At 40.5% G+C, this 24,333-nt stretch overlaps 3 protein-coding genes across 5 annotated transcripts in view; all 3 read left to right on the plus strand.

Moving 5' to 3' along the window:
• The window catches only part of LOC138949180 (eEF1A lysine and N-terminal methyltransferase-like), a 52,887-nt gene that overhangs the window by 17,360 nt on the left and 11,194 nt on the right, over positions 1-24,333 (plus strand). For all 3 annotated transcript variants that reach the window (XM_070320954.1, XM_070320955.1, XM_070320956.1), the window contains 7 exons: positions 1,949-2,067; positions 4,295-4,429; positions 12,710-12,896; positions 16,358-16,547; positions 17,730-17,852; positions 18,416-18,492; positions 19,189-19,324. In XM_070320954.1, the coding sequence (XP_070177055.1) occupies positions 1,949-2,067; positions 4,295-4,429; positions 12,710-12,896; positions 16,358-16,547; positions 17,730-17,852; positions 18,416-18,492; positions 19,189-19,324 (967 nt within the window). The remainder of the gene's footprint in view (positions 1-1,948; positions 2,068-4,294; positions 4,430-12,709; positions 12,897-16,357; positions 16,548-17,729; positions 17,853-18,415; positions 18,493-19,188; positions 19,325-24,333) is intronic.
• On the plus strand, positions 19,562-24,092 carry LOC138949185 (uncharacterized). Its single transcript, XM_070320962.1, has 4 exons — positions 19,562-19,793; positions 20,124-20,215; positions 20,526-20,672; positions 22,706-24,092. Exons 1-4 carry the CDS (start codon positions 19,628-19,630, stop codon positions 23,099-23,101), a joined length of 801 nt encoding a protein of 266 aa, XP_070177063.1. The 5' UTR covers positions 19,562-19,627; the 3' UTR covers positions 23,102-24,092.
• Positions 20,962-22,324, plus strand: LOC138948325 (uncharacterized). Its single transcript, XM_070319835.1, has 3 exons — positions 20,962-20,973; positions 21,093-21,693; positions 22,188-22,324. Exons 1-3 carry the CDS (start codon positions 20,962-20,964, stop codon positions 22,322-22,324), a joined length of 750 nt encoding a protein of 249 aa, XP_070175936.1.

Raw genomic sequence — 24,333 nt, forward strand, 5'->3', positions numbered from 1 at the left:
TCACGCTGTACAGACTGTCAGAGATTTCGTCTCTCCGGGCTCACCCGGCACTTCCGCCGTCGGCCTGTCCAGCCACTCACAGGGTATGTGGTGTTCACCAGTAACTGGGTTCTCCAGTGGAAACGAACAGCGTATACAGGAGGAAGTACCCCCCACCCGAATGCCGGGCAGAGGGCGAAAGTTCTGATCACCTGGCTGCTTCGTCACGCTCTAGTGTACGGGCAGGCTGGGGTAAGGACCCTGATACGCGTTCGATCATTGGGACCTCTTTCTCGTACTCAACTTTCTAAGATCTCAAGACTTCGAGCCGTTACACTTGGCGAGTCTGAGCAACTTAGCTCGAAAGACACTATTTCTGGTCTGATTAGCTACCGCCAGGAGAGGCAGGGAGGTACATGCACTCTCAGGCCTACCAAAGGATACGTCTTTTGAGAAAGACGGATCTATAACTCTGCGTTTTCGGCCGGGTTTCCTCGAGAAAAACCAGAAACCCGGACAACCACCCCCCTATCCATTCTCAAAGGAGAATTCCTCCCCTCAGCAGAATTCTCGCACCAGGCGACCCCTACATAGCTAACTGTCCTGTGAGAGCTCTACGCAGTTACCTGGCACGCACGGCCCCGCTTAGAGCTAAGGATCAAAAACTCCTTTTCATTTCCCTGAACACAGTGCAAAGCAAGGATGTTGCAAAGGTCTCCTTGGCCAGATGGGTGTCTACGCTGATTAAACAGGCGTATGACTGGTGGCAAAAACAAAATGGGGGGGGGGACAGTCAGTTCTCCCGCTTACATTGGCTAGAGCACATGAAGCAAGAGCCTTAGCAGTCTTGAAATCAGGAAGACTCTCCGCGTACTGGAGGTCAGAGGACATCTTCATAAACTACTATCTGCGTGACATCGCCAGCATGCGACAAGATGGTAGCAACACACTACCAGCTGTAGTCGCGGCAGGACAAGTCTTGCACGCATCTTAAAGTGAGTATCCCACCACCTAAATTAAAAATCTGCTATATGTGAGTTGGGATAAGATATGTAATTTAATCGAAAATTGTTATGAATGTGTCTCATGATGAAAGCATAACATGTGCTCCACATAATTTTTAAGTTTGAAACAGTTATCTTCCATAGTTCAGGGTCAAGGTCACTTCAAAATATGTATACAATCCAACTTTGAAGAGCTCCTGTGACCTTGACCTTGAAGCAAGGTAAACCAAACTGGTATCAAAAGATGGGGCTTACTTTGCCCTATATATCATATATAGGTGAGGTATTGAATCTCAAAAACTTCAGAGAAAATGGGAAAAATGTGAAAAATAGCTGTTTTTTAGGCAACATTTATGGCCCCTGCGACCTTGACCTTGAAGCAAGGTCAAGATGCTATGTATGTTTTTGGGGCCTTGTCATCATACACCATATCTTGCCAAATTTGGTACTGATAGACTGAATAGTGTCCAAGAAATATCCAACGTTAAAGTTTTCCGGACGGACGGACGACTCGGGTGAGTACATAGACTCACTTTTGCTTCGCATGTGAGTCAAAAAGGGTATCAGGAGTGAGTTGCAAAGATGGCCGCGCTGGTTATGCGCGCGCACAAGCGGAAGCAGCCTCTGTCTGGGCAGTGACCTACGGGTCGAGGCCACCTTTTTTTTTTTAGGGTGCTTCCCTTGTTACCAAGGTAATGCGTAGTGCAGCGTCATCAGCACTAAACTGAAGTAAAATGCTATATGTGAGTTGGGTAATTATATTAATCAAATCAAAATTTTCGATTTTGGGTCTTCTGTTTTGGGTGTAAATTCAGTTTAATTGATTCTTTTTCAGCAAGACAGTAGCCAAAAAGATGTGAGAATTTAGGATCAGAAACCCTGACAGCAAAGTTTTCACCTGCATTTTTTTATTTAAAGATCTTGTGGGGGAAGTCAGTGACAATAAGGTTGGCCAACAATTTCAGATTGTAGAGGTGTGCAGTGGTGAGGGGTCACCGCAGAGACTGGACTCCATAGAACAGCTGTTATCCACAGTCAAAGAGATGCAGTATTATGGCATTGTCCGACACCAACTTGCCACCAAGTAAGCACTTTTTACATTTAGTCAAAGTTTTGACTAAATGGGGGAATCGAGACGAGGGTTGTGGTGTATGTGTGTCTGTCTGTCTGTCTGTCTGTGTGTGTGTGTAGAGCGATTCAGACTAAACTACTGGACCGATCTTTATGAAATTTGACATGAGAGTTCCTGGGTATGATATCCTCAGACGTTTTTTTCATTTTTTTGATAAATGTCTTTGATGACGTCATATCCGGCTTTTCGTGAAAGTTGAGGCGGCACTGTCACGCTCTCATTTTTCAACCAAATTGGTTGAAATTTTGGTCAAGTAATCTCCGACGAAGCCCGGACTTCGGTATTGCATTTCAGCTTGGTGGCTTAAAAATTAATTAATGACTTTGGTCATTAAAAATCGGAAAATTGTAAAAAAATTACTTTTTTTATAAAACGATCCAAAATGCACGTTCATCTTATTCTCCATCATTTTCTGATTCCAAAAACATATAAATATGTTATATTTGGATTAAAAACAAGCTCTGAAAATTAAAAATATAAAAATTATGATCAAAATTAAATTTTTGAAATCAATTTAAAAACACTTTCATCTTATTCCTTGTCGGTTCCTGATTCCAAAAACATATAGATATGATATGTTTGGATTGAAAACACGCTCAGAAAGTTAAAAACGAAGAGAGGTACAGAAAAGCGTGCTATCCTTCTCAGCGCAACTACTACCCCGCTCTTCTTGTCAATTTCACTGCCTTTGCCATGAGCGGTGGACTGACGATGCTACGAGTATACGGTCTTGCTGCGTTGCATTGCGTTCAGTTTCATTCTGTGAGTTCGACAGCTACTTGACTAAACGTTGTATTTTCGCCTTACGCGACTTGTTGTTGACTGTATTGTCTTGTGTTTGTTTCTGGAATCAAACTCTTTTTATACTGTGAAACCTCTCTTTGAAGACTTGAAACAAATGTGTGAAAGTCAGGTGTTGAAAAGGGGGTAGTCTATAATAAAATGGGAATAGTTGTACAGTCGTTATGACTAGTAATCTGAACTAACAAGTAAGGCCTAGAGATAAGAACTTAAAATGGGTAGGGGTTGGGGGGTGTTTAGTATGAAAGATATATCATACACATGCTTCTTACTCAAGTCTTCATTTGTTATTTCATGTAAAACTCAGCCCAACTTGATTAAAAACAAACAAACAAAAAAAGGTAGTTTATGGAACATTGAACTATTGACAAAATAAGACATTCATGTGTATGTTGACCTTATGATCTTTGTGGATGGTTGGACATGCAATTAATTATAAGACAAATATTTAGTTGTAGTCTGTCAACTATAAAGACCATTAGGTGCACGTTCTCTTGAAGTTTTCTTTTTGTTTAAATTATTACCGTACTTTCCGGGTCATAAGGCGCGACTTTTTTCCTCGAGTTCGACCCCTGCGTCTTGTATAACGAAGCGCCTAATCCGTGTATGAAATACGAAAAAAATCAAAGAGACCGCTTGAGTACCAGTCAAACAACTTGTGATAATGCATGTTTCAGCTACTAGGTACTGCCCTGCCTTTGATCTGGCCGCACACACAGATTTCCACTCTGTTAAACTCGGTCACTGACCGGTCACTGACCCCGATGCAGGAAGTGTTTCCTCTCTCAGATATGACAGGGGAACCACCTCTCATGGCAAAAACTGGGTCATTGACCCCTGGGAAGAAGGTCGTGTCTTTTAACAAGGCCACCCAGCTATCACAATGCCTTTGATCTGGCCGAGCACACATATTTTCACTCAGTTAAAGTCGGTCACTGACCGGTCACTGACCCCGATGCAGGAAGTGTTTCCTCTCTCAGATATGACAGGGGAACCACCTCTCATGGCAAAAACTGGGTCATTTTGGTGCGCCCTATCGGCCCCCTGCGTCCAATGGGTGACTGGATTACAATTTTTTTTTAAAAGAAGGGGGTGCGTCTTAGATAACGAAGCGCCTTGTCACCCGGAAAGTACGGTAAGCGTTTCATAAACTGTTACCTTCCTTGTCTCTTGATTCTTGATTTTGGAACTTTAGCAGGCTCTCTGTTTTAGATTTCAGCCTTACTTGGCTTTCATTCGTACTGATCAACTCAGTGGTAAGATTACTTTTCCAGCGTTGTTTTCCAGCGTTGTTATTTCATCAATCTGAAGAGCTTTTCTGTTTACGAATAAAATACTGTTTAAACCACAAAAAAAAGAGCTTTTCTCCTCTCTGCAGACAGGTGAAAGAAAAGCAGCTACAGATCAACCTATTCAGTCACCTGGCGTCTTCAGCCAGGTACAGTATGTGGGTGGTGGACAGTGATCACAGGTGTGACAACAAGTTCGCCATCTTCATCGTCCCTCAGGGCAGGTGTGTTTGAGTTGAAAGTCTTGCTAGAAAAGTATGTAATTTTGATAAAAATTGTTTTCTTTGTAGTGACACTTGTTACATGGTGCTGCTACAGTTTTACCGTTTATGAAAGACTAGCTGTACCCGGTTTTTTTCGAAAACCTTCAGTTATTTCCTGGAACGGTTCTTGATGAATGATATTATCTTTCCCACATCATAAAAATTTACAATTATAACATGTGTTGTATTACACACACACACACGAACACACTCACAGACACACACACACACACACACAGAGACAATCACTCTCAAAGAAAATCCCTCCCACATACAAACATACGCACGCCTGCACACACGCAAGCACACACACAGACAATCACTCACAAAGATAATCCCTCCGACATACAAACACACACACACACACTCACAGAAACAAACACACGCACGCCTGCACACACACACGCTCGCTTACGAACGCACACGCACCATGCAAATACTCTTTCTCCCGTGCTCGTTCATACATAAAAACATACGCTTTGACATGCACGCACTGACAAATAGACACGAAAACGCTCAGAGAAGGAGATGTTCTTGGCTAGCCTCGAGTGACCGAGACTTGTCCAGCTGACAATGACGCCACAAACATTATGATGCAGAGCAAGACAGTGACGTAATAAATTGATGACATAGTAAGGAGACGTGAACCAAGTTTGGCAGTATCCTCGATGGCTCACAGGATATCTACTGTTAAGCGCCGTTTTTAACGACTCCTTACAGGTATGGTTTTCCCAAAGTACCCTATGACACAACCGGAGTGGCAATGAACATACCCTGAAATTCCCATCTCAATCGGTGCAGCCGTTGCGGAGCCTTTAGTCATCATACACAGACAGACAGACAGACACACAGAAACGAGCTTTAGGCAGGTTTCACAATCTTCAATCACAGACTTCCTTTTTTTTCAACAAAATCAATCTTGACAGAGATCTTTGAAATAGTGTTTTTATTAAAGCCTTACATCCTCCTGGATGGAATCAAGACAAAAACTTGTATGGAGACGCATTCTTGTCGACATAATGTGATAGCTTGTTACAGTACTCTATCAAACAAAGGGATAGACGTAAACAGAATTGGGTAACGATTTATTCAAAGAATATTGTCCAGAGGCTTTAATAAATTAAGCAATAACAATGCAAGCAAAATATCATTTCCGAGCTCAGTGAAAAAAGCAGAAAATAAGGACTAATTATGGGAATTCCGTTCTTCTGAACTGCTATTTCGCTGTGATGCACGTCATGAGCATACCTTCAAAAGTAACAATGTTAATTGCACTCCATTTCTCACTTTAAAAAAAAAGTAGAATCATTGACCAATAGAAAAAAACGAGTTTGGAATTTTTTTTGCATATTCTAGGGGAATAAATACCTGAAAATGTAACCCTACCCTCTAAATGATGACATCATGACAGCGAAAAAAAATATACAGAACAAGTCATGTGAAGCGATAATAAAACATTAAGTTGGTTTGAAACTAAAAGATCAACATTGGAATCAGAGACGAGTCATTAACAATGCTAGTGAGATTTGGCTAGCCGAAACCAGAAGACCGAGACGGGTTGCCTCCGCGAAGCATATGAACAAAACGGGCGATTTTTCTCATTTGAGCAGATTTTCACACTAAGCATGACATATCTGTTTATACATTGGGATCCAGGAAATCCAAAGGATACAATGCAATAACTTTTGAATCTGTAATCAAAAGTGTTATTGTTATTTGCAATTTTTAGAATGTTATGTACCAAATTTTATAATACATTTCATAACTTGACGAAATGTAAAACAAGTCGCGTAAAGCGATATAAAAACATGTAGTCAATCTATAGGCATCAAATTGAAGGATAAACTAAAAAAAAAAAGTCCGATCGGCGAGACTAAATTCAGATAGTCTCGGCTAGTCATACCCGAAAACCGTCACGGATCACACTCATCTCCGCGAAGCATACTCAACCTGTTTTCTTTAATTCTGAACGCGTTTTTAAAGTAAACATAACATATGTATATATATACAGTGATGTACATTTTAGTCGGTCTCCGGTCTCTGACCGATCCAATTTCCCCAGGACCTATAGCTTTAACCCCAGCAGGACACAGGTCCGATTAACCTACAGAAGAAGTGGTCAAGGGTCCGATCGTTTTTGACAATGAAGCGGACATGCGGACTTTTCAATTTTCAAGAGGAAAGCTTGTTTCGGTTTTGCCAAGCGAAAGTAAACACTGCGTGAGGAAAGCTGGTTTCGGTTTTGCCAAGCGAAAGTATGCACTGCGTGTGACCAGTTTGTTGAGTGAACGAGGCACCATATGGGATCTGATTTTTTGAATTAATTTATCCTCAAATTGGATCAAGAAGAAAAAAAGACAAGAAGAGCAAACGCTCGATCGAGTCACTTTCGCAGTTCTGAATATTATATGAGGCATCAGATGGACAGGAAGAAATTGCTATTCACAACACAATGAGTCACGTTCACATAAAATTTGAGCCCGGTCACTTTTATAGTTTCCGAGAAAAGCCCAACGTTAAGTTGTGTGTTGCCGAACAGAAAAGGCTAGTTATCTCCCTTGTTTTTCTGATAACGTTCGTAAAAGGCTACAGATGTAAATACTTTGATGTAAAGAATAATCCTACAAAGTTTCAATCACATCCGATGAACTTTGTCAAAGATATAAAATGTCTAATTTTTCCTTTGACGCTGACCTGTGACCTTGAAAAAGGTCAAAGGTCAACAAAACCATCGTTAAAGTGTAGAGGTCATTGGAGGTCACGACTAAACAAAATATGAGCCCGATCGCTTTGATAGTTTCCGAGAAAAGTCCAACGTTAAGGTGGTGTCTACGGACGGCCGGCCGGACGGACGGCCGGCCGGCCGGACAGACTAACACTGACCAATTACATAGAGTCACTTTTTCTCAAGTGACTCAAAAACCGAACCCATATGGTGCCTCGAGTGCATTCATTGGCTCAGCAATAAATCGTTTAAACCAATGGGAACCACCCGTGCATGTTCGCACATGCGCAAGGCATTACTTTTTGTCATAATATCCGGAAAAACCGTTGTGCGTTCGAACGAAAATAAAACGAAAGAGAAACGACATGGGTCCGAAAAAAAAGCTCAAAGCAGATAAAAATCAGCAGACATTGATGTCCATGCTGCGTTCGCCAGCCACTGTGGCTTCAGCTGAACCAACAACAACGTCAACCGAGAATTTAAACTGAAAAATCTTTTTAAATGCGGTTTTACGAGTCGTGTTTTTGTCTTATTGAAATTGCAATCTCAGGACACTGTGTCCTATTGATTTTCAGTCTTCAGGACAATTGTCCTAAAGGCTGCTAGAAAAATGTACATCACTGTATATATTTCACTACTGACTGAACTGTGGCATAGTACCTGGACGCAGTCCCAGTATATCCACTACAGACTGAACTGTGGCATAGTACATGGACGCTGTCCCAGTATATCCACTACAGACTGAACCTTAATGTCTTGCATTTTCTACAACTACTCTGCACACATAATAAGAAAACTCAACCCCTCTCGCACGCACACATGCAAGTACGCACGCATCAACACTCACGCATCAACACTCACACACACACACACACACACACACACACACACACATAAGCTAACACAAACGAACACATGCGCACAACGCTCGCGCGCACGCTTGCACACACACGCATGCACGCACGCACGCACACACACACACACACACACACAAACGAACACGTGCGCGCAACGCTCGGCCGCACGCACACACACACACACACACACACACACACACACAGCTAGATAATACATCATCTGATATGTTTCCTTGTTCATATGCTTTTTTCAAGTCATAAACGTAAACAATGAATGGTTTTACTGGGATTTTGTGCAGCGTTTTGTATTATCTGCGTTGTTGTCGGATTTAAATACTCTCTCAAAAACTGGGTATCTAATCACGACCGATAAGATTTTCCCCTTTTCGATTAAAAAGTACAATGAGATTTAGTCAGAACCATAACATTATTCTTCCAAAAACACTTATTAACATCCATGTAAAAGAAACACAACTCTGTTCATCAAATTATCTCACCCTTTGCAAGAAACGTATGGCGAAGGCACATTTCGCGCCGCGGTGCAGATGACGCAATTAACTCTCGTGACGAAACGATTGGTTCGTGACGTCGCGTCATCAACCGTTCATGAATGGCCCTTGTATGAATGGCATTCTTTCTGTTGGGATGACGTGTGAACCTCCAGGGATCGCGTTTACCGGTAATTTCCGGTATTTTACCGGTTAAGATTCGCCAATACCGGAAAAAAAAGTGGATGTCGGTCAGACGTACCGATTGTTATTTGGTTTGACCGGTAAAAAAATAATTACAAAAATCGTTTGTCAGTACGAGAGAGAGAGAGAGAGAGAGAGAGAGAGAGAGAGAGAGAGAGAGAGAGAGAGAGAGAGAGAGAGAGAGAGAGAGAGAGAGAGAGAGAGAGAGAGAGAGAGAGAGAGAGAGACTCAGACTCAGAACTTTATTACAAAAGGAGAGAGAGAGAGAGAGAGAGAGAGAGAGAGAGAGAGATTTGGATGGCTTGTTGTGACAGCGCTACAATGTTGCGATTATGTCTCCATTGATGACACTTGATGTCAAGGTGTCAAACATGACGTCAAAAATAACAAGGAGGCGAGCTCCGAAATGTCTTTCAGTACGATTGTGCCAGATCTAAAGTATTTGCTAGCAGATTATTTGAGCAATGTAGGTGGTCAGGGGAGTGGAGAAATCTTTCTTGTCGCAGAGAAAAAGATCTACACACACAGACATCAGACATCATACTTTTCGCGCCATTTCTTTCGGTTCCCGGTCCATCGTAAAATCTTTCAGTTTATGAGAAACTGAAAGACAATAAGGGACGGCGTCTAACTATAGCCGACATAGCATCATACCGGGAAATCACGTACTCACACCAGCTTAGATCTTTGTCTACATACAGTTGATTATTGTGAGGCGAAAGTGAAACTGTAACAGTAAGTAACTAGTGAGTAAGTCTTCCAGTTGCGTGATTACTATTTGCTTTCCTATTTTATTTCGGAAGTCTCTCTCTCTCTCTCTCTCTCTCTCTCTCTCTCTCTCTCTCTCTCTCTCTCTCTCTCTCTCTCTCTCTCTCTCTCTCTCTCTCTCTCTCACACAGCGGCTGCTGATGTGTCACTGTCAAGTTGTGCGACAGTTGCTTTGAGGGGGGGGGGGGGGGGAGAGAAAAAACGTCCGCATATCACTGACATTGATAAACATTGATTTAATGAAGTCATTGTCTTTTACTGGTTGCCTTGGCAAGCTTACCGATTTTCGTGAGAGCCTTGTAGCCAGCTCATGACGTCATACCGGTTTGAAAAATACCTAGCGCGATCACTGAACCTCATCATTAGTGACTTGGAAAATCGGTTGGATTTAGGTATCCCCGAAGTCGGTCGGAATTGGATACACTTACCCTACACTCTTCCACACTGACAGGCGCGCGCGCACGTACGCACGCACATATGCAACAATAACAATGACAAAAATCAAACTTTTAAAAGCACTTGAAAGTTAATAAACAAAGCAACTATTGATTCCCTACGATTATATGATCGTGACTGGCTCTCTTTCCAAGTTGGAACGTTTTCAATCTGCTGTCTGACGTCATCAAAGTGTTGAAAAACGTACGGCGATGTCTATAAAACTCTCACTTGACCACAACATTCACAATGCAGTGCATTCAAGGATTGAAAAAAACCACTGGCGTTGATCAGACACAGTCACTGAATGTTGTTATTTTACAAATGAATCTGCTTAACATTTGGTAAGAAATGACCGTCAATAGTGCCGGGCGGTCGTGAGAATTCAAGGTTTTCAGAGACAGACAGTAAATAACGTGCTCTGAAATAAACACATGCCGAAAAATTCTTTAGTCAGCCAGTTGATCATCTGCCTGACAACGGATAGGAAGTATAAAATTGGTTGCATCATGGCAATTTGCTGTGTATGGAGGTCATAGCAGACGATTTGTCTTCAGGACGGTCGTGAGAAAAAATGAGACAGACACCTTGCCCGAGTGACTAGACAGTAAATAACGTGCTCTGAAATAAACACATGCCGAAAAATTCTTTAGTCAGCCAGTTGATTATCTGCCTGACAACGGATAGGAAGTGTAAAATTGGTTGCATCATGACAATTTGCTGTGTATGGCGGTTATAGCAGACGATTTGTCTGCAGGGCGGTCGTGAGAAAAAATGAGACAGACACCTTGCCCGAGTTGCTAGACAGTAAATAACGTGCTCTGAAATAAACACATGCCGAAAAATTCTTTAGTCAGCCAGTTGATTATCTGCCTGACAACGGATAGGAAGTGTAAAATTGGTTGCATCATGACAATTTGCTGTGTATGGCGGTTATAGCAGACGATTTGTCTGCAGGGCGGTCGTGAGAAAAAATGAGACAGACACCTTGCCCGAGTGACAAAATGACCAAGCGCAAGTAGAATAAGCCGTAGTTAGCCTTTCAAAACCCTTTCATGTCGTGATTTGATGGAAATTGCTACTTATTAAAAGCATGTTACGTCCAAACCTTTTAACAGCCATTCCAACTGAACAGATTTGTAATTAACGTTTTTGAGACAGACACATTTAGAAAAAAGACCGTTTACTTCACATGCGATTGTCCTGTCTCATGTCTCCACACTCTGACATACAGGTAAGTGTCACCCAATGAACAGACGTTTTTCATTTCTTTAATTCGTCTATTCGTTACAACCGTTTGTACCCAACATTGGTACTTGATCGTTATGGTGAAATTCTGAAAGAACAAACAAAAACCACACTCAGAACATTTGTGAAACAAAATACTTTTCCAACTCAAGGGAAGTAATCAAAATCACACTCACTAAACCACCTTGAAGTGGAGTACATCAAAAATGAAATGAACAAATATCCAAAAAATAGAACAGTGTACGATTTCCAACAATTGAGAGGTTTTAGGCAGTAACTTTTCTGCAAACTCTTGTTAGAGCGTCTTTGCTATTAAATAAACTTTTCTCAACGAAAAAGAGATCTACAAACAGTACAATGATGTCAAACTGTCCACAGTCAGTCGCTGACGTAACCACAACCAAACTGGCACTTCGAGTCACGAAATCTAAATACAAATGAAAGGCATCAAAACCAACCTAAATCAAAGTCTTGGTCATATAAAACCTAGAATATAATAATACTGAGTTGTTATCCTCATATATAAAGAATAAGATTGCTTACTTGTTGTTTTTTTACGGGTTTTGGCGACAGAGCTAGGAGCTAGCTGCTGCCCGGTTCGGCAGACGACACTTGCAAAAGCGAGGTCAGAACATTACAATTTGCGGATCGTAGCACAATAGGAACGAAACGAAAGTAAAGATAAATTCTGGTTACAGTACAGCGATTGTATCGACTAAACATAAACACATTCATTGTTTTTTTTAACTAAGTGTGTTCATCTATCTCTGTTCTTTGGTTTCTAATGTACTTTTCACTGGATTTCTTTGTGTGTTTTTGTACTGGTGCCTTTGTCTATTGCAATGTGGCTAAAAAGGGAAATCGTGTCTGTCTCATTTCTCACGACCGACCTACCTTTTTCACTGGTGGGGAATACAAACTTGACTTAAATTCGATCAAAGTTTATTTTTCATATGTAAATTCCGAAGACATTCGACACAGACCAGTGAAAATTCACGACTAAACAAAACGAAACATTTTATTTAATATCAAAGTCAGGGACATACCCGACTCTGAAGACTGTGAAACCTGTCTTTATAAGTTAGATGCCTAGAACATTATCGTTTACCTCGTGTTCAATGCATTGTGACTCTGGGAAGGTGCGTTGCATTTTTGAAGTCATATAGTTTTGAAGTCTTGTGCGAATAGAAGTGTGAGTCTTCAAATGTTTTCTTTTTTGTTGTTATTGATGTAAACTTATTGTTTTTATTTGTTTTTAGAATATAGCATACTTCTGTACTGTCTGAGGTAAAGTAGAAGGTTAGATATGCGTTTAAAGGAGTAAAGTGTCTGTCTATCTGTCTGTGTCTGGGACTGTGTGTGTGGCCGCCACACACGCTGGATGAAAGTGGGCAGGATTTAGGACACAAAGAACAATTTAGGAAAGTAACATACTCTTGTCAATTTCAGTCTGACATCCTGTGAACAATGCAAAATGCAGGTCTCACACTTACCATTTGAACTTTTAACTCCACAGGGAAACAGATTGGATGTTTTCCACAGACGCCGGACGCAAGTTGCTGAGCGAGAGCGCAGGCTTTGAGCGACTGGTGGTTGTGGTGCTGAGTCGAGAGCATGAATACGAAAGTATGGACTCCATCAAGGCAGAACTGTCGTCCAAAGTCATGGAGTTGGCTCCCCCTTCTCACAAGAAAGGAGTTCAGGTAAGAGTTCAAGTTTGAGAAAGATTTGTTTCTACATGTATAGTGTTAGAGGATGGAGGAAACTACTTAGCTTGTGTATTTCCTTATTCTCTTAACAATGTTGTAGAAAGGAACGTGAATATCAAATGCGTAAATTTGCCATATGTGTTATGCGTATTGTATTTTCATGTACTATTTACATTAATCTTATTTCTCATATACAGTGGTACCTCCCTTTACAACCCCTCTCTTTGACGGGTCCCTCAATATTACGACCGACTTTTCTCCGACGGATTTTTTCTCCTTCTTTGTCTTAGTATTTCTCACCTCCATATTCATACTACCGTCCATATGTGGAATTACAACAACTTTTCCCAAAATCATCATGGGTCGGCGCGGGTTAGGGGGGGGGGGGGGAGTCCCATATTGGTTGGGACGAGAAAGAATTTACCCGATGCTACCCAGCATGTCGTAAGAGGTGACTAACGATTCTGTTTCTCCTTTTACCCTTGTTAAGTGTTTCTTGTATAGAATATAGTCAATGTTTGTAAAGATTTTAGTCAAGCAGTATGTAAGAAATGTTAAGTCCTTTGTACTGGAAACTTGCATTCTCCCAGTAAGGTCATATATTGTACTACGTTGCAAGCCCCTGGAGCAATTTTTTGATTAGTGCTTTTGTGAACAAGAAACAATTAACAAGTGGCTCTATCCCATCTCCCCCCTTTCCCCTATCCCATCTCCCCCCTTTCCCCGTCGCGATATAACCTTGAATGGTTGAAAACGACGTTAAACACCAAATACAGAAAGAAAGAAAGAATCACGGGTCGGGTTTACTCTAACTTATATCTCGAGTCGAGTCAGTACGCGATAGGGACACAAACACATGCTGAAATCCTGTATGTGTACAACATCACTGAAGCCATGGTTTTTCATTTCTATTTCAGGTCATTACTTTTTTGCCAGATATCTGCTTCATTTTGCAAAGAACTGTGCAGGAATTCCTACCTTATAAAGACGCAAAGCTACAGAAACGTCATGAAAGTAATCCGCACAACGAACCAAAACCGAAAGTTGTGGTGACGTCATGATATTTTGCGATGTATATCAGCGAAGCTCGTGCGCATGTTTTCTGTCTTGTTAAAAACAATGGCTGACGAACATTGTTTCGAAATCTGGAACTTTTTGTTTTTTGTTTTCCCTGAGCCGTAACCGAGTGACGCGATATACAACCACGCGTTCGTTTGAATCAATAAACTCTCCTCAGAATCCGGTCTGTGAAGTTTGAAGGTGAGTAGTGTTGTAGTCTCCTAAATTACTCAACACTGTGGACAGTCCGGAGTGCAGTTATGTCCCTTGAATAAGCGAGTCAAGTTTCATCGTGAAAACAATTTTACATCCGTTTCAATACACTGCCGCGGTTCTTTACGTCTGCAAAGGCTTATAGTTTTTCAACCTTGCTTTTGGGACACTTTTCTTTGTTTTTAACCAAATCTTTGCGGGGTATCGTATGACTATGATTAGTATCTGGTATCGAGATTGATGTGCATCACTGCATGCTTTTGGATCGCATGCTTTCGTTCGACCTCAGTGTGTTTATTTGTAAACCTGAACCCACGAGTAGTTACGGGGCTTGATTAAACAAGCAAGAAAACTATATGTGGGTAATCAAAAAACAACTACGGTAGGTTGTTGGAACGTTTGTTATTAATAAAACAATATATGTGGGTAAATAATTCAATAGAAAACTGTTTACCATAATCGTTTTAGGAAAGAATAAGTTCAATAACATTACTTTGTGGGCGGCATCAATCAAAACGCCCATGTCATTCCGGATCATTGACGGACCCGGACATAAACCAATCCTCTATATTACGACCCCTCCTTATAACGACCGAATTTCGGTTGCATTTTCAAAGTCGTTGGACAGAGGTACCACTGTAGTACATTTAGAAATAAAAATTTTGGCCATTTTATTACTGTGAGGTGTGGTAGTATTCAAGTTATGAACTTATGGAAATTGCTTCCTTTATCTAAAAACATGTTGTGTGAATTGACAGGTGGGTTGAGGGTTGTTGTTTTTTCGTGTCAGAAAGAACAGCATATTAATGCATTTTCTGAATTATCAGTCTTACATTTTTGACCACTTTCTCAGAGAGGAATAAAGAAATGCATTTTCTTTGGTTCCGTCCAGTCGAGTTTTGTGTTTAACACTATTGTGACTAGCACTGCCACGGCGTTAACGTCCTGCCTGCCCAAGCTTGCCACCAAGAAACTTCCCAAAAATCAGTAACTGTAAAGAAATCTGTCTAGCAAGCTTGAATTAAGTCCAATCACCACCAAATTTTGTGTACTAATTCAAAAATGGATGCCCAGTTCAGTCGTGCTATTTATAAGTTTGTCACGCGATTTGTTTTAGCAAAGGGGGGTGAAAGGGGGGTGAAAGGGGGATAATTTGTGTTTTTTAACGTTTTTTTGTGTGTGTTTTATTTTCCACTGCTTTTTTTAAAAGTTATTTTTTAACAGAAAGTATTATAAATAATGTTATAACCAAACAAGGTGTAAAACCTATGAATTAGCTGAAATATTGTTAACATTGTACACAGAAATAAGGAGACAGTACAAAGAAAAAAACAAGCAAATCACGCATTCACTCACAGCATCCTGACTCAAATGAAACAAAACTGTAACACTCACCAAATGATGTCTAGGTAATCCATATTGAATATAAGTCACATTTTCACAACAAAGTACGTACACCTATGAACAATTCCAAAAGGATTTGAAGGCTCCAGCCATCCATTGTTATCAGTAACAGTGCTGCCACGCCCCCATAGCTCCTGCACGATTCCGAGATACATGTTCGTCTAGCAGTATCACCCCCTACCACGTGTAGTTGCCGACTCGTACTAGCAACAACGGGACTGTTTCTTCCTCAATATCACTGCTATTATCGCTTTCTTGAGGCTAAAACGACACGATGTATCATGATCTACAGGATCCTCAAGATCCAACATCCGGAGAATCTCCTCCCGTGACAAGGCTCGCCTTCGATTCATTTTTTTTGTTCGAAAACACCACGCAAATCTGCACTAATTTGATCAAGCCGGAAGAGAAAACCACGTGTATCAAGGGAAACAACTCAATTTACTGCAAGCTTCAAAAACCGGGAAGCAATCACGAGTCGTGTACCTTGTATGTCTAATACTAAAATAGTCACTTCCCGTCCGTGGGCGTTGCAGCGCTATTACTAATATAGTCACCCCCCGTCGCGAAAGTGTTTAAGCGAGGCAATTTGGTTATCGGTAACTGACATAGGGAAACCTTAATGACCAATTATTCTGGCCAAGCGTGGATCATGTCACTCACTGAACTGTTGGCCAAGAAAATGACTCAACGGACCAATCTTTTTTCTCCTAATTCTAGCCTTAAACCAATGCAAGATGCAAATGTCTGTGGTTTTACTTTATATTTTGTATTCTCAGGTTCCTTTCCTCAGTATTGGAGAAGACATCGGCAGTCGCACTGTACGTCACCGAGGACACAGCCAGATGAGCGGGGACTACATTGTGGAGGACGCAGAGGGGGAAGCGGATCAGACGTTCCGTCGTCTCGTCTTCCTTGCCAATCAGAACCTTGTGCAGAGTGAGGTCAGGCTGGTGGCGCCACCTTCAGGTGAATAGTGTTGTTCTTTTTTTCTTCTTTTTTGTGTGCCTTTTTTATTTGCAGTGTTATGAAAGTGGCAGGTTTCGATTGTATTTAAATACAGACATGAACCCTAGAAAATGTGTAATAGCAAATTGCTTTTGATAGCATACATTATTTTGCAAGACGTAAATATCTGTTTATTTTTTGCTTTGATTAGTGAGTAAGTCCGTCACAAACGTAGCACTGCAATGAATAGTAATTGCTGAGCCTTTCCATTGATCTTTGCCTGATCATAAGAAGCATCAGTTCTTGGAAGAGTTTTACTCACAGTCATGATAGTGCATCAGTGCGTTAACTATAATTTCAAAAGAACTTGCAGAAATGAATGCGCTAGGGACGTCCAGGAAAGAAAGTCCCTAGCCTAAGATCAGGGATGAAAAGGAAAATAAAAGCAGTCTCTAGAGTAGGCCATGTGAAAGTAACCTGACATACTGAAAGAAAAAGAAAATGTTCCAGTATAAGAGCCCCTTTACCTCGGACAAGCTTTTCCACGCTTCTGATCAGCATTACTCCTGCGATCAGGACGAACAACTAACTCTGATGTGTATGTAATGCAGCATGCGAACAGTATGATACCCTTTTCTTTCGAAAAACAGCAATCACGAGTTCATAGGAGTTCACAATTTGTTGCGGAAATGATAACTGGCATGTAGTCATTGCTTACAATGTGTTTTTATTGAGCTCACGTGGGTTTGGCTTGAGGTCACATGAGTTTAGGAAAACACACAAGCCTAGCGAACACTTCCAGTGATCAGCAAGCCATCGGTGGCGATTCGTGGATTATATTTTCTGAAGAAAATGATATCATATTTAGCACATGCTGCATGAGCATCTACATCAGAGTTGGTTTGCATGTTTGTCCGGATCGCAGGAGTAAAGCTGATCGTAAGCGTGGAACTTGCTCCAGATGTTGTGAAAAGCTTGTTCGAGGTACAGGGGCCCTTACTCTTCCAGACCGCTGTAAATCCTGACAGGGTTATTTCCAGAAAATGTCTATTGGAAGACTGTCATAAGACATGAGCAAAAGTGGAAAAGGGAGATTTGCTTTTTATGTAGAAAGAAATTTTGTTGGTGCAGATGATTTTTGTCATTTGATATTTTGTATACTCTGCGGGAAAAAAAATTACTTTTGATATGTTGTTATTTCAGAGAAGAAAAAGAAGAAGAAGGGAGGCAAGAAAGGCAGTGGCAGCTTGCAGATTGACAAGAGTTATCTGGCCTGTGGGCATCACCATGCCATGGTGGCTGGCCTGGCCTTTCTGCCGGAACAAGGTGACTGTCGCCTTGTCTGTCTTCTCTTGTCTGTCATGCAGGCAATTTTGATAGGTAGAATACCAGCATTGTAACGGCATACTCCAGATATAGCCCCTTGGAAATGACGTTGCAACATGCCAGGTTTGGTTCATGTCTGTTTTATTTAAGTCATGCCTGTAGGACGTCAGCTGACGTCCTGGGAAATTGGCTTTAGCGGGCAACAAACTTGATAAACAACAAAGAAGAAGAAGAACATCAACAACAAACAAACAATGTGTGTATGAGTGGTGTATTCATTTATACATCAAGGGCACATTGTAAGTTGTCAGTTCACGTAAATACAGGTAATGCTTTGTATACAAATATTTTCTTGCAGCGAACAAGTTAAGGAGTTTTTCTTTCTGCCTCGGGTGTATATGTGTTCGTAGTGTTTATATACATGTGACTGTGTCAAGCCATGATTGTGTATGGTCACATATGCATGCAAGCATGGTTAGTGTGCATGCACATGTATGTTCACACTCTGTCTCACTTTTCATCGAAATTCATGTGCAAGAAGATGTGCTTTTCTTTTCTCCCAGTGTCCAAGCCAAAAGTGCTGTTGGTTGGTCTGGGAGGGGGTCCTCTTGCAGCCTTCATCAACCAACATTTTCCTCAGGTAATCATTCACAGAAAATGGTGTTTGGAGTTGGATGCAGAATGTAAATGAGAAGAAAAAACACCTGTTAATGTCATACTTGCACACCATCGATTCTGTCCTTTTACAGTAGACATGCATTATTTGAGTGTCCGTTTACCTGTATTTTGTTTATCTTATTTTACTATTATATTTTTGTTTTGGTTGTTGTCATCTTGTTTGGTTGGTTTTTCTAGCATTTTTTTCTTATTTTTTTCTTTTTCTTGGGTGGCATCATTCTGTCTTTCCATATATCTGCCAGTGTGTTTGTTCATGTGTGTTATGATTGAAACTTCGCCTCAATCATGGGTAATGTTGTTCTCTTTGGGAGTTTTGTCTTGCAATGGTCAGATAAGACATCAGACATATTTGCCATGATGGCTGTCAATGGAAAATGACACTTGGTTAGACGGAACATTATTCCAATTCCCTTATCTATGATACAGCTGAATCTGTCTATAAAAATCACTCACAGGATCAACCTATAGTTTTAGTTTTTGTTATAGCCAGGAGGGGTAAATTATGTAGAAACAACCCTCTTCAGTGCCCTTTGGGATATAGTCATAATGGACAGGTGGTTGTTATAGAGGTGGTCTCCAAGGTCAGGGTCAACTGTTACATAATGTTCATGTGCCATTAAATAGCGATGTTGCTGTTTACTTGTCAGTTTGTGTCCAGGTACAACTAGAGGCAGTGGAGATTGATGAAGAAATGTCTCATGTGGCCACAGACTGGTTTGGTTTTCATCACAACAACAACGTGACTGTACACATCACAGATGGTTTGGACTTCATTGCAAAGCTTGCGCAGAAAGGTGGGAATTCTTGAAGGAGTCACAGACATTAAATCATTTTTCACACATGCATGGTACACCAGATCATATGGTGCTCAAGCATGATCAACCAACCAGTAGGTGAAAAGTAAGCTTCTATATATGGGTCATTCTCAGAAATGGTGGTCCAGTGAGAGTGAGTAGGGGTGACACATTTGAAATCATGAAAAAGTAAATTAAAATTATTTCTACCACGACTTTTTTCATCTGAATCTATTCTCTATAATTAATGAGCAGAGCGGTCAGAGGTCACGGAAACGAAAACGAGGCTGAGAAGGAAAAACAATGGCGACTGGTGTTGATTGTGAGCGTCGAGACCTTCGATTTGTACCTTATTTTGAACACCAAGAAGTCAAAGACTACATCCAAGATGGTTCAAAGGGTGAAGGGAGAAAGGAACAACAACGTGGCTACCAATATTTTACAGAGGGATACATACTTGGCGTGAAAAGTAAGTTTAAATGTTGCATGTGACTCGTGCGCATGATACTGATAGAATGACACAGTGTTTTGTTTAGTCTACCACTAGCTTTAATTAAAGACAACACTTTTATTTCAAGACATAGACTACTCAACACTTTGAATAAGATTATGTTGTTTTACCAAGAGAATATTGCATGATATAGTTTGCACACATTTAAGTCAAAGCCAATAAAACCGGTGGCACCCTGAGACCGGCTCAACCTAAAAGTGCAGGTGTAGGCCTACTTCATTGTTACACACAGTCACACGTACAAGGTGAAAATGATATTAATTCTAGTATAATAATTGTGTTGGACAGCTGCCAAGTACTCTGACTCAGAGAAAGGATGCCGGGTGACTGCATCATGCTACCGGTCCCAAAGTAAAACAGATGCACCACACAAAATGGAAGTAAGCAAAATTTACTATTACATGTACTATGTAGTACTACTACTAGTGTTAATTTTGTACAGGCCTATTTAATAAATTGGGCACTTATTATATTACTTTATTAGTAAGGGGTGTTACTGCATGTGTTTAGCAGTATTGGGCAGTACATAGACTCAATTTGGTATAGCTCTCTTATTCTCTACCAGTAGAATTAGATACTTAGCCTGATTGGAGTTTCTGCTCTGACAACAATACATCAAGAACCTGTGTAGTTGGTTTTTTTAAGATGCCCTATAAATATTCACATGCTTGTCTTTGTTGGGCCTTACAGGTATTCATTTTTGAAGAGAATGGAGTGCATTTCAAGATGGCAAAGTGTTCTTGTGCTATTGGAATGAGTGGAAGGTGTGGACATGTCTGTGGCCTCCTGTATCAGCTTGCCCATTTCAAAATGATGAAAACTGACTTTGTTCCAGAGGTAAATGTTATCCCTCCCCAGCTCTCTCTCTCTCTCTCTCTCTCTCTCTCTCTCTCTCTCTCTCTCTCTCTCTCTCTCTCTCTTGTTCCTGCTTGTACGCATGCACACACAACAGACCAATGCACACACAACAGACCAAAGAACAAAACAATTATAGTGTGTGTATGAACCATACACCTAAATGTATGAAGAATTTAATACATTTTTTTAATAACATTTCTACAAAGTTAAAACCATCACTGCATCAGACTTGATTTTTTTTAAAGGCTTCTCCACATTTTGGTGTTAAATGTCACCCATGGTCATGCAGCAGCAGTATTGTTTATAAACAATAACATAGTAACGTAACTAACATTCTTATCTAACAAGGATTGGTTGACATCAGTAAACAAATCAAGGTTTGATATTGGTCTTTTACAGGATGTTGCCAAAACACAGTTGCCACAGACTTGGCATAAACCAAGAGGGCAGCAAATTCGTCCAGTTTCAACAGATCAACTGATTGTCAGAAGCGCCAAAAATCAGATGATCAATGTTAAGCCTGTGACAACAACCCTCTACAACCCCATTGTTACCCCTCTTCCACCAGTACAAGAGTTCATGGACCAACTATCGCTGCACACTGGTTGTCTCCTGCCAACTATATTTGAGGCAAATGTCCCAGTGGTAGCAACAAAGTTTGGAAATTTCCCCAGAGGCAGCCCACTCTCTTACCAACAAACAAGCATTCTGGCAGTACAAACCAGCATCAACATTCCTGACATTACTTTTCCAGTCTTGCCAATGAGAGACTTGATTGGCGACAATTCCTTCACTACTGTGCTTACTGCAGCGCAGCAAGAAAATGTTCTTTCGCTGCATGTCACACAGGAACAAGTCAACGAAATTGAAGCATCGACACGCGACCAGGCCAACAACCCAAGATGGCACAAGCTGAGGGCACATCGTCTTACCGCTTCTAAGATTTCGGAGGTATCAAAAGGCATGGACACCTTCCACAGGGATCTTCTGAATAAGAGTGGTGAGTTAAGAGCAGATAGCAATTTATTTTTTGGCTGGCGCTAACAAAAATATGGTAAGGCAAAAAAAAAAAATTAGGTGTGGTTACGGTAACATAGCCCAAAAAAATAGGGTAGGAAGGTAGGCAATCACTTTTTTTTTTAAACTTTTTTTTCTTCTAATGTGTACAAATTAAACCTACTTGACAGGGAAATAAGTGTGCGACTCGGACGCTTTCGCTTTCATTGCGTTTTCTGCACTCGTTTTCTTGTTTCTTGTGGGGTTTTTTGACAATTGTAATAAAAAGTTTTAGGGTCGGCCCCTAAAAATAGGGTAGGTCGGGTTACCGTAACCACACCTATTTTTTTTTAGGTCTAAACTGCATGCTGTGTTTACAAGACAAAAGCCTGAGAAAATGCACTTTTCCCCCTCATTATTGTGTGTGTGATAGGGGGGGGGGGGGGGTTAAGACTTTAAAACTAGAAATTCAAAATGTCTATATTCTTGTGTCCACAGACGACCCGAAGGTGTATGAAAAGCCTAAGAATCTGGCACAAAGACTACAGGCTGGAAACTTCCGTACCACGAAGGCAATGAGAGCAGGGGTGGAGAATGAACCCATAGCTGCAGAACACTATCTCACGGTAAGTTGATTAAACTGTGTAAACCTAAATCGAAACTTGCCATGCAAAGACATTTTGAACTGGATAAAAAAAAATGTAAGAAAAAATGATTGTGTCCCAAAAAGGATCTCTGATAAACAACACCACACTTTCATAATCATATTCAATCCAAGTAGACCAGTCCAACTAGACTTTTCATAATGTTGGGGGTGAGTACAATGCAAATCTTCGAGTTTGATTTTATCTTGTGACAAAGTGGTGTAAGTAAATGTGAGAAAAATGCGTCTGAAAAACCTACTTCCCATTGCTGCCAATGTACACTGGAAAGTTTGGCGCATTTTTTTTCTCCAAAATCAGGAACAAAATGAGTTAAGCTCTTCTATTCTAAGCATATGTTCCTTGTTTGTGCAGGACAAAGCTGGATCTGTAAATATCTACCCAGTTGGGATCATCATCCATCCCAAGGCCTTCTGGTTGGCAGCATCACCCGACAGGCGGGTGTATGATCCTTCTAGCGCAGAACAGTTTGGCTTGTTAGAAATCAAGTGTCCTGACATGGAGAAGAAAAGCTCTTTGGATGAAGTTGATTACTTAGTGAAACACAATCACACATATTCACTGAAGAAAAGTCACACCTATTATTACCAAATTCAGATGCAGATGGCAGTGACTGGGTTGCCTTGGACAGATTTGTACTGTTGGTCTGATAAGATCACCCACTTAGAAAGGATTGTCTTTGATGCATACTATTGGTCAAAGGTGAAATTGAACATTGACGAGTTCTATTTTTCCTTTTTCTTGCAGTGATTAGGTTTGGTGATTGTCACCAGTCATTGACGCATATAATTTTTGAAATGACGCATTCATTAGTCAGTGAGCCGGTCATGTGACATTGATTTTTCAGTCAGTCGTTCAACGAAATAGGCGATGACTGAATAAAAAATAAAAAAAAGTAGTTATTGACTTATTGATTTCCAAAATGACCTATTGATCAGGTCAATATGAATATGGGAATATGTGTCATTGTTTTTCACTAAGTAATCAACTTATAAGCTAGTAAACTCAACCTAATCACTGTTAGTGTAACAGTAACTCTCGCAGGAGTGCTGTGATGTGAAAACTCTTTCTTGGTGCTGTAAAAGATATTCTATTTTTTGTTAGTAATTAGTTTCAATCCTGTCTCGGGGAACGAGTAAAAATTGTTCATCACATTCTTAAATGAATTGTTGAAATGTGTCGTTCAAAAGCAGGCAAGGTTCTGCGGGAGTCTTTGGCTCAGTAGATAACATTGGGTTGTGTACTAAATCTTTTTAGGGGTTGTGTGCTGTACAGAATACCATAATTATAGGAAGATCTTGCACCCATGCGTGTAATACATAAAACTAACACAATTTGTGTTATTTTTCAGTGTGTTGGTTCGTAAGAGAGAAAGTGCTCGCTATGCAAGTCTGAAAAGTGTGTGAGTTTTTATATAAGGTTCAAATTCCTTTCAGACATAAAGTTAATACTATTTTAAGTATTTTTGCATCAATGAGCAGTCATATTTGTAGTTACTGAAAATGCTGTTTTTAGATTGGGGTCTTGTAGTTGTACTTGTCTAAGTCTTTGTGACAAGAGCTTAAAAAACACACCTGAAGTCATAAAGATGGATATTGTTTTTGTAAAGGTTCAGATTTACCAAGTTGATCAGTTAACCCTTGGTTCCGATTACCCCCCATGGATGCGAAAACCTATATGACTGTTTTTTGTTATTTTTCTCTCTGTTAATTCACCAGTGGCTATGTAACATGTGTTACAGAATTGCACCAGTGTAAGTGTTAAAGCGTGTTTGTGCTGAGACCTGCTGACATTCTGCTGTATGGTTCAAAAACATATTACAGCACCAAAACTGCAGGAAAAAGTAATATTTCATTCTGTAAATCGTTATCAATATCATTCTTCAAATTATGGACTTATTTTTAGGTGGTGGCAGATTGGGGGATATTTAGGAACAATTTGTGCTTGGAAACATACATGTGCAAAACATACACACACATTTT

This window comes from Littorina saxatilis, linkage group LG15, assembly GCF_037325665.1.
Source record: "Littorina saxatilis isolate snail1 linkage group LG15, US_GU_Lsax_2.0, whole genome shotgun sequence".
Classification (NCBI taxonomy): Eukaryota; Metazoa; Mollusca; class Gastropoda; order Littorinimorpha; family Littorinidae; genus Littorina; species Littorina saxatilis.